The following is a 10,158-nucleotide window of genomic DNA, read 5'->3' as shown; positions in this document are numbered from 1 at the left end:
TATATATATATATATATATATATATGTGTGTGTGTGTATACAGGTTTTTCTACACTGGTGGGGACTTACACCTGAATACACACCAGCTCATGGGGACTTGTGTCACCATGGGGACCTAAATTGAGGTCCCCATAGGTACAAAAGCTTATAAATCATACAGAATGAGAATGAGAGTTTTTTTGAGACTGTAAAAATGCAGAAATTTTTCTGTGAGGGGTAGGTTTAGGTGTAGGGTTGGTGAAGGGCGATAGAAAATACAGTTTGTACAGTATAAAAACCATTATGCCTATGGGGAGGCCCTACAAGGATAGTGAACCAGACATGTGTGTGTGTGTGTTTGTGTATAGACAGATATAGGTGTGTCGATGAATGTTCCAGTTTCAACCTCTTGTCAGCATTTGCGATGCAGTAGTGAACCTTCCAGTGTGAAATTGAGTAGATCTGGAACATCTGTGTTGTCAAAAGTGATTTTGAACCTTGCTAGACTATTGTCTATTGCCTATTTGTTGTTGTTGTTATTATTTAATTGTATTTATATGCAGGAAATACATAAACACATGAGTTTGTTTAAGCCATAAAAAAAAATAAAAAAAACTTATAGCAAGTATAACTACAACTAATTGTGACAACTACAATGTGTTTTGTGAAAGCAAATGAGAAACACTGCTAATTAGGAAATATTCTGTCTTGCCATTCTATTCTTACCTTCCTAATAATCGGAACCGCATCCTTTTGTCCCTGGTGATTACGTCCATTCTTTGTAAAGCTATCTGGAAGAAATCTGTAGCACAATAGCAGTTCATCTTTGGTCTTTGGTCCATCCAGTCATGTTGAGTATAATGATAAAGTAGCATAGATACGATTACTCCTAAATAGAAAAATGTGTTATTACAAGTGCTAAATGTGAGAGTTAAATGTGTTAAAAGAAAGTGCAATAAGTGGTTAGCCTGTCAAATAAAGCAATAAGCCCCAAGAACGCGAAGCACGACGTGAAGCGGAGTGCCTAAAACCCCCTTAGCTGTTATAAATTCATTGTAAACCACGGCTTCACGGGGCTTATTGCTTTTATAAAACAGTTATTCCATATACGTAGTAAGGTTTCACAGAATAAAACAGAGCAAATAAAGTGCAATGATATAAATAAAAACCGTATTCTTCCACCAAACAATGTAGTTCCTCAGAAACAGTTGTGGTTCCAACAAAGTGGTTGCCGAGCAACACACAGAAGTAAACAAAGGTGTATGTTTGTAGTGTAATTTACAACAGCTTTGAACGCGGCTCAACCAATCAGAATCAAGGACCGGAACTATCCGTTTTATAAACTTGTGTATAGCACCTACAGCTCTGCAGATCATAAGATTCCCAATACTAGAAACAAATGGGTGTATGAACTCTGGCGTAGTTTACGCAAGCGCCTCAAGTGATCTCTCGTGCGTATACGTCACTCATTGGTTACACAGTGCACAAACATTGTAAACCTACATCTTGGATGCCCTGGGGGTAAGCAGATAAACATCAAATTTTCATTTTGGGGTGAACTATCCCTTTAAGTTGATTTTAAACAAGACTATGGAACTGTTGATGTTTGAACTGTTTGATGCTAACAGTTTCAGGGGCATTTCAGCACATATTTATGAATTCATCATAATGTAATGCAGCGGTGCAAAAAAAGTTAGCATTACTGAAGAATGCAGCAGATTAAAAACTGCACAGTACATGGCACAACTGTAATTCCTTAGCCTGTGTCTTAATGAAGGAAAGCTCCAAAATTTGTGACTTTTAGTTCACGTTAGCTTTGAAGTTAGCATCAGTATACTAGTGTACTCCTACATTTGACTGGTAGAAAATATACACATTTATGGCCACAGATCAAAAATAGTTAAGTAATATTATTTTTTGTCCAATCAAATGCTCTCTAGAATGAAGGCCCCAATATACTTCAAATTAAATCGAAGAACAAAAAGGTGTGAAGTCATTTTGAACAAAATCTGGGCAAAACAAGTGTTTTTGGAGTTTGTATCAGTGGTTCAAAACAGTTTGTCAGCACAAACGTCTCAAAAAAACTTTGCGCAGCTGTTAAAACACTTTCAACGGAACAACCTTTTTCGATACTTTATTTCCCAAATATTAAGCAAAACACACTGTATTAAAATATGATATGAATCTTTGAGGTATTTGCTAGTAGCTTAGAAGACGAAGAACAAGAACACATGACACAAATGGTGTTTGTTGCGACCATTTTTATATCTTCTGTGCACAATTTTGTGAGTGGAAATTAATATTCTTTTCAATGTTTTTTTTCTCCATGAAAAACATCATCATCAGTCTGAAATAAAACAACTCACTCTTTGTCCTTTCACAGGCATAAAGTGAGGAAATTTGCATCTTTACATGAAGTCCACATTTCATTCTGTTCTCAATCACATTCATTCCACGTTTTCTCTCTATATATTTATATATACTTTTAGTTTGTAGAAAATCAGTTTCTGGTCATTTGAAACCAGGCCATAAGAATCAAAACAGAAGAAAAGTCCCTTAATTCCTTCTATACATTTGTCCATTCATTTTTGCGCATTTTGTCTTCACCCTCCAGCGGTTTTCCTCCCTTCATCCAAAAGGACTCTGCAACAGAGTGGTGAAATCGAGGAGGACTACAATCACAGTCTCATCTGAGGAAAGAAAACAACAAAGTTCCAGCAACACACCTTTGATTCCCCCCTTAGTCTCTGAGGAACACGGGCAGAGGAGCGACAATATGAGCGCGTGCTTTTGAATGTGTCTGCTGTCGTGTCGGGGAGGGCACAAAGTAGTCAGTAAGTGGCTAATGATGTCGGCATTGACGGTTGTCATGGTGACTGCGTGGTTGGGCTGCTCTGGGCAGAGCTTGGAGAAAGGGAGGGGCTACAACTGCCTGGAGGGGCGCTGGCGGCCCGTGAACTGATCCCGCCCGAGGAACTCTCCAAACCCTCAGAGTTCTCCAACATCTCCTGGATAAGAGGAGGCATGGAGCCGGGAATCTCCATCTTCAAGGTGATCACACGCTCTGCCCCTGTGAGAGATGAAAAATTCATTTTGTTTTAATTTTATTTTTAAGTAGCTACACATGAATTTGTCTTGCAGTAAAATACAGAGTTCTGGCATGAAACTCTAGATGGCGCAGTCCGATAGGTCTAACTCAATCTGACCTAATGACATCATTGTCACATGGCACAGCTGATTGGTTCTCTTCTGTATCGGTAGCCAATGAGCTCGCTGCTCAGCATTCAAATATATGACTAGTGCTTGCCGTAGCAGTTGCAGCTTGCTTCAGAAACCCTCCACCTTCCCCAGCTCCACCTGTATAGATCTGCTACGAGGTGATTCATTTATGCTATATGGGTAGGGCTGCACGATAAATCGCATGCGATATTTAACGCGCATCTTGTCAGAAAGCCGGTTCTGTAATCAGCGGTAAATCTCCATCACGTGCGTGCTATATGGGGGTTATTTCATGTATGTTATATTTGCAGCAGCAATATTTCTTACATGCTCACAGCAGCATGTTGTGGATTTAAGGGCAGTAGCAAGTCTCAGTACTTGCTCTGCTGTAGCAGCAGTGTAGCAGATCTATTCCGTCAAGATCAAATACATTAACATTCTCATGTACATTACCATGCCAATCCTTCCGAGAGTTGTCATGACAGAAATAGGATTAGAACTCATCCAGGAATAAGTCATGCGAATGAATTCGACTCACCCTTGGCACTGATGCTCCTCAGGTCGGTGATCTTCATCAGCATCTTAGGGAACATGTGAGGTTTGTGTGGCCTCCTGTTCCTCACATAGATCTTCAGTGCTTCCAGCAGCGGTTCCTGCAGTACATCCACCTTATCGGCCTCCTCCAGGTCCTGCCGATCTGCACAAACCAACAAACACCACTTCATATTCGGCTCAAAAAGCTCACAGGTTGTGGTAAGAGAGCTTATAGGCACACATTCAGACTGAGCAAATCATGGAGAATCGATGCTTTTAGGGGTGAATCTTTTGCTTTTAGAGATGCGCAGCGGCTCAGCTGTTACTATATTTGGAACTATTTTCGTTGATGCAATATATACAATAAGACAATACGAATGTTTGCGGGAGCGTGACACACACGTGCGGGAGTGGGCGGTAATGGTCAGAAATTCAGTGGGAGCGGGCTCAAGAAAACTGTCCCGCTCAGGCCTCTAGGCTGCGAGTCAACACACGCGTTGTTTTTTTTTCGCGCTCCCCCATCTCCACCCCCAATCATTAGTGCCGCTTGTTCAGTCTTTGACAGAACATATAGGACAATTTTTTAAATAGCGCCATAAACAAAATTTATTTCAAATTTAATTCAAGCATTTTCAAGGATCTATGTTTGTTTTCAAGTACTTTCCAGGCCTTGAATCCATATGTCTGAAATTCAAGTACTTTCAAGAAGCGTGGGAACCCTGATCATGTGACACTAAAGACTAATGGCTAAAGAATAATGGCTGCTGAAAATTTGGCTTTGCCATCACAGGAATAAATTACATTTTGAAATATATTAAAATAGAAAACTTCTTTTAAATTATAATATTTCACAATGTTATTGTTTTTACTGTATGTTTCATCAAATAAATACAGCCTTGGTGAGTATGACAGACTTCTTACAAAAACATAAAAATAATCATATTATTTCAAACTCCAGCATATAACACTGTGCACCGTATGTATGAATGCAAGAAATGCCAAAACAGTACCTCCACAGAGCAGGCAAATAGCACTGAGCAGTCCCGTCTCTGCATCATCCATTTCTAGCGGTAGTAGCTGATTGGCGAAGGCGAACACCAGGTCTGTTAACGGACCGAAGCCAGCATTGTGCATCTGTGTTCGGTTCAGCGTTAACCCGTCAGAGAACGTCATGGTGTCTTGATCAGGCGTGTAGCGGGTACAGATCCTCAGAATCTAAAAACAGAAACAGAGAGGAGACGTGTTGGTCTTATGTTGATAAGTCTCTGCATATGTTGATCACGAAAGTTTTTTTTTGAAAAATGTAACCAAACAGTTGATGGTCCCCATTGACTTCCATAGCATTTTTTCCATACTATGGAAGTCAGTGGGGACCAGAAACTGTTAACTGTTTGTTTAGCCATATTCTTCTAAATTTATTTATTTATTTATTTTTCACACAGGTTTAAAACAACTTTTAGCTATGCCTTTAAGTTGCCTTTCATTAACAATTTTATGATGAAGTACAAGTGCACTTTTTCACAAGGGAATGCTTGTGGGATTAGAACCTACACCCTTCAACGACTCAAATGGGACCCTCAGTCTGTTTTCAGCTTTAGTGATATAATGTAGCCCGCTGTGAGGCCAACGCAGGCTTCGAAAAAGCTGGGTTAAGTGTGTGTTCTCACCAGTATGTCGAGGCAAGCGGCTTTCAGCAGTGTGATCTGGTCTGCGATGGTGAGGGTGGTGAATCCCGGCAGCTGCTTGGCGAACTCCACCGTCTTTATGATGCACTTGGTGGAGAGCTCGCTGAACTTATCCCACAAATCCACGTCCAGTGACACGCGTCGCTCTGAGCTGTTACTCTATACTCAGAGAGAGGCAAAATTCAAGTACACTAGACCGCTACAGTAAATGTTTAATAGCAGCATCAATAATGGCTGAAAGAGTGGCATATGAACTCTGGCTGTCAGCTTTAGTGAAATCTGCTTGTAAACAGAAGCAGAATCCGCACAGAGTTCTGGGAGTTATTGGCAAACTGACACACATATACATACGTGTAATCCAATGATTTCACTAGGGTTGGTGATATGGCTAAAGAATGTCAATATTTGTCAGACTTTTGATGATATTTAATGCATCTCTTAGGATATCTCTTATTTATGTCAATATTTTTTAACCATCATTTAAGCAACGTTACCAATGTAAAATGTTCAATGTAAAAAAAAATATACTGTAAAAATCTTGTTAGAATCACTAACTGAATTCAAGGAAGAATTATCAGGCATGTGAATAGTGAAGGCCAAAATATTCTTCCCACAAATTTTTATAATAAGAGAAATATATTACTAATGCAAAAATAATATTGTACTGTAAAACAAAAAGGAACATTTAATAATAATAATAATAATTTACAGAACAACAGTAAAATTACAATAACAACTAAAAATAATTATTTGTGGCTGTTTTCACTCATTAAACCATACAGCTTTTATTTAAATATACCTACATATATTTTTACTAAAGCATGTAAATGAAAGAAAAATGCCACACAGTGATGTCTGTGAACATTTTTGAGTGACGAAGTTGAAAAATACATAAAGAAATGGGTTATGAACAGCAAAAGGAAAAACCATCACAAATATAGTGAACATTTAGTATATCATTCAGCCCTCGCACGCTCTTACCGTGGTGTATTTGCCGAGTTGACAAAGCGAGGGGAAGGTCTCTTGGTGGGCTTTCCTGATTCTGTCAATCATCTGCTCTGTGTCTGGGCTCAGTGTGTAGCTTTCTGTACATTCTTGCTTTTTCTCTTCTTTCTTCTTCTTATTCCTGTCGTTCCTCACTGCTATACAGACAAAAAGACAGACAACAATGGTCAATGTTGATTGTACATATTCTAATGTCTGTTAAAGGTAATGTACAGTATGTGCAAAATAATGTTCTTTTTAGCAACATCATATGACCCCTTTAATTCTTCTTCTTTATAATAACAAGTTATACAATGTGTTAATTTCTTACAAAATGCAATTCTTGATCTTCAGATGACATTCAAATATGTAGATCATCATTTACATCCAACACAGATATATTAAGCTGTCCCTCTAGTCATTTGTGTCTTGAGCATATCTTTGAAAATTATAATGAATTGTAAAAAAAAAAAAAAAGAACTGAGTCACGTTTTTGTAAGAACTATAAAATTTTGTAAAGAATATTTTAGCCCTCTTGTTAAAAATAATAAACTACATGTGCCTTGCATAATAATAATAATAATATTTAAGTTAAATTGCATAATTAATTTTAGATCATTTTTATTAAATATAATATTTTCATCAAGCACAAATAAACTATAATAATAATTATAGTTAATAATAATAAAATAATAATAATAAAAATTATTAAGAAGTTATTTTTAATTGAACATTGGTGTTGTTTATAATATTAAATTCTAAAATCATTTAATCACATTTTATCATAAATTGTATGATGACCTAATTTCAGGAGAAAATGAAGTTGGCAGAAAAAAACATGCATTTATTATTATTACTACTACTTTTTATTGAACATTGGCGTATTTTACAATATTTAAAACATTTAATCATATACTGTATTATCATCACAACATAAGTTTGCTATCACAGTGAGATGTGTGGCCATGCCATTTCAGAGAGAAATGAAGAGGGCAGAAAAGAAAAGAGATCTCAAGAAGACAGATAGGAAAGAATGAGTGATGGGTGGAACAAAAAAAAAAAGAGAGAAAACTTGCATGCGTAGCAGTGAAAGGCCATTTGAGATGCAGTAAGCAGCAGTAATGGAGTGAGATGAGACAGACAGACAGATAGAGGAAACGTGTTAGAGCCAACACATCACATCTGTGAAAACAAACCACAAGGGGAGGAAAGGCGTGAAAGAAAAAAAAAGGTGTTCAAGGAAGAAAAAGGACAGGAAGCAGAAATGCCATCACACCCCCTCCATCACTACCATTGCAAACACACTCTCTTTCTGTCTCTCTCTCTCTCTCTGCGGGGTGTGTGTTTGTAAGTTTGATGAACAGAGCGGGTGGATGAAGTCGTACATAATGCTGATAGATCACCACAGGTTTCATTAGACCCAGAGCTAATCTAATCTCATTATATGACACGCACACACACAAACTGTAATGCCATGGCATTATTTTCTCTCCAATCTCTGCTAACACTCTGACCGTCACTGCATCCCTCTCTCAGGCCTCTGGAGATGCGGAATTAATTCCTAAATAAAAGTGGGCTATCTTAACGTGCCTACATTAGCCCCTATGACAGATTGGCACAGCGATCATAAGCCGCAAAACACAATTTAATGAAGTCATTAAAGAACTATTAGCCTGGCTGCACCATCACTCATGCACAAGCACTACTGAGAGACCTACAGCGAGAGAGAGGGGGGGGGCTCTTTCTCCAGCAGTATGATGAGTATTTTGTGTGTTTTTGGAAAGGTGATTTTTGCACACTGGAATCGGTGACGATATGGCCAGAAACATGCCAGAAATGTGTTCTATGCAAGTACGCAAACGCCAAGTGCACAGTTCTGCCGTTTATACTTAACACACGTTCTTGAGTCACTATGGCGGTAACAAACCCAAGGGGCCAATAGAGTTACGTTCAGATGTCTGTGCTATTAAAACAGTTGTACATAACCTGAGATGCAATATGAACTGTGCTTTGACATTTCAGACTGAAACAATGTGTGAAATTGAGCTTAAGTGTCTACGTACTTGCGTAGAGGTTTTGGGGCCTGTGTATTGTGATCTCAACATCACTGCAGAAAAAAACACAGACAAAAATACAAACGAGGTGGAAATATCAGTGTTATACACTGACGGGGTGTAAATATCTGCTCTGAGAATGATTCAATTACAATTATGATTCTTTACTAAATGACGCAATTGAAAATGGAACCATGATTTAATTTGATTGTTTTGGTAAGATTCTTTATCATTTTCAAAAATATGCTGAAGGAGGGCCATATGATTTCAGCGATGCGGGAAACACGGAAGCATAATCCAGTCATTTAAATGCAATTTACTGTGTAATGCGGAATGTCACGGAATTTGGCAAATATACACTTAATAAAATCGCAATATGGACTAGTGTCTGTGAATATTATAGACTAAATTTAGATATGAATCTGCTTGTTCTCCGTGTGAATGAGAGGCACAGTTGCATTTACTACAAATACTTAAACCCGCACGACAATCATGTATTCATACTTAAGGCATTAAAACAGAATTTAATAATGCTTGATTATTCGACTAATCAAAAAAAAAAAAAAAAACTAGTTTAACAGATCAAAAAACAATGGTTAGTTGCAGCCTTAATTCCAATATTAAACATAAAAACAATAGCCGCTCATTATCCATCTCCACTGATGGTTATGATTTTCTTCCGCTATTCATTGCTACTTGATAAAAGTAGTGAGTGCCACCAAGTCATAGTTTTATGTAAGAGCAGTGGCTTTTGGCACGTGACTAAAAGTGCAAATCTCATTGGTCAGCTGTTTTCCTCACAGTGTGATGGAAAAGAGTTTAGAAGCCCTCTGTTACATTGACAACATGCAAATGTTCATGTCGGTCTGAACAGATGCATTAAGAACTGCGGATTCAAATTAAAATGTTTATCGCAACAAATTATCGTGAAGAACATTCGTCTTGGTGTGAACGGGCCTTAACGCTCACATATGTCTGTTTCAGGGTGTGTGTGTCTCTGTGTGTGCATGTGGCTCTTGGCAGGGATAATTTTAGAGGAGAAAATTAAAGCGCTGGCAGATCGTCCATCACAAAGATGAAATTCAATGAAAAGATAAAAATGTCAATGTTTCCTCCCTCCGCTCCCGCTCTCTCCACTCCTCTTTTTTCACAATTTCTCCTCCTCCTCAGCAGCGGCAGATGAGTTGTGTGTCTAATGCATTTGGAGCAGAGAGAACCCAGCGTGTTGTGCTGAAAATCAATGCATGTGTGTGTGTGTTTTATTACAGAAGTTGCGCAGGAAGTGAAGTGTGAAAATGCTGCTGTGCATCATTTTGTAAATGTACTCTGAGTCAAGAGGTGTGAATTCCTATGAACTCACGAGTGTGTGTCGTGTCATTGTGAATGATTTGATGGGTCATCTGCACGGCAACACAATCTCGACATGATGCCTGTAGACATCCATGTGCATGTAAATGTCAGACTTGTCCATAGCGTCAAGCTTGACATTCACATGATCACTGAAAGACCTACATGAAACCTGTCAAGAACAAATGCTGGTCACTAACCCATGAAGAACATGTCTAGTTTCAGGATCATTAAGATTTTTTTTCATGACCGTACATCTTAATACTGTAATAACACTAATAAAAATACTGATTGCTGTAATGTGAAAAAATTTTATGTATACATACATATATATATATATATATACATATATATAC

The 10,158-nt window shown here is 38.1% G+C and overlaps 1 protein-coding gene across 7 annotated transcripts in view; it reads right to left on the bottom strand.

Moving 5' to 3' along the window:
* Positions 1-2,595: 2,595 nt before the first annotated feature.
* The window catches only part of LOC107678286 (retinoic acid receptor alpha-A), a 182,664-nt gene continuing 175,101 nt past the window's right edge, over positions 2,596-10,158 (bottom strand). For 3 of the 7 annotated variants that reach the window (XM_016473501.1, XM_016473508.1, XM_016473531.1), the window contains 5 exons: positions 6,399-6,559; positions 5,400-5,576; positions 4,743-4,947; positions 3,737-3,895; positions 2,847-3,049 (listed from right to left, as the gene is read on the bottom strand). In XM_016473501.1, the coding sequence (XP_016328987.1) occupies positions 2,847-3,049; positions 3,737-3,895; positions 4,743-4,947; positions 5,400-5,576; positions 6,399-6,559 (905 nt within the window). Of the gene's footprint in view, positions 3,050-3,736; positions 3,896-4,742; positions 4,948-5,399; positions 5,577-6,398; positions 6,560-10,158 lie in introns of all 7 variants that reach the window. The other 4 variants (XM_016473514.1, XM_016473546.1, XM_016473522.1 and 1 more) reach the window with 3 other exon arrangements.

This window comes from Sinocyclocheilus anshuiensis, unplaced genomic scaffold (genome assembly GCF_001515605.1).
Source record: "Sinocyclocheilus anshuiensis isolate Anshui unplaced genomic scaffold, SAMN03320099.WGS_v1.1 scaffold1034, whole genome shotgun sequence".
NCBI classification, from domain to species: domain Eukaryota; kingdom Metazoa; phylum Chordata; class Actinopteri; order Cypriniformes; family Cyprinidae; genus Sinocyclocheilus; species Sinocyclocheilus anshuiensis.
The sequence above is the reverse complement of the archived record's forward strand: the minus strand, read 5'-3'. Positions and strand labels throughout refer to the sequence as shown.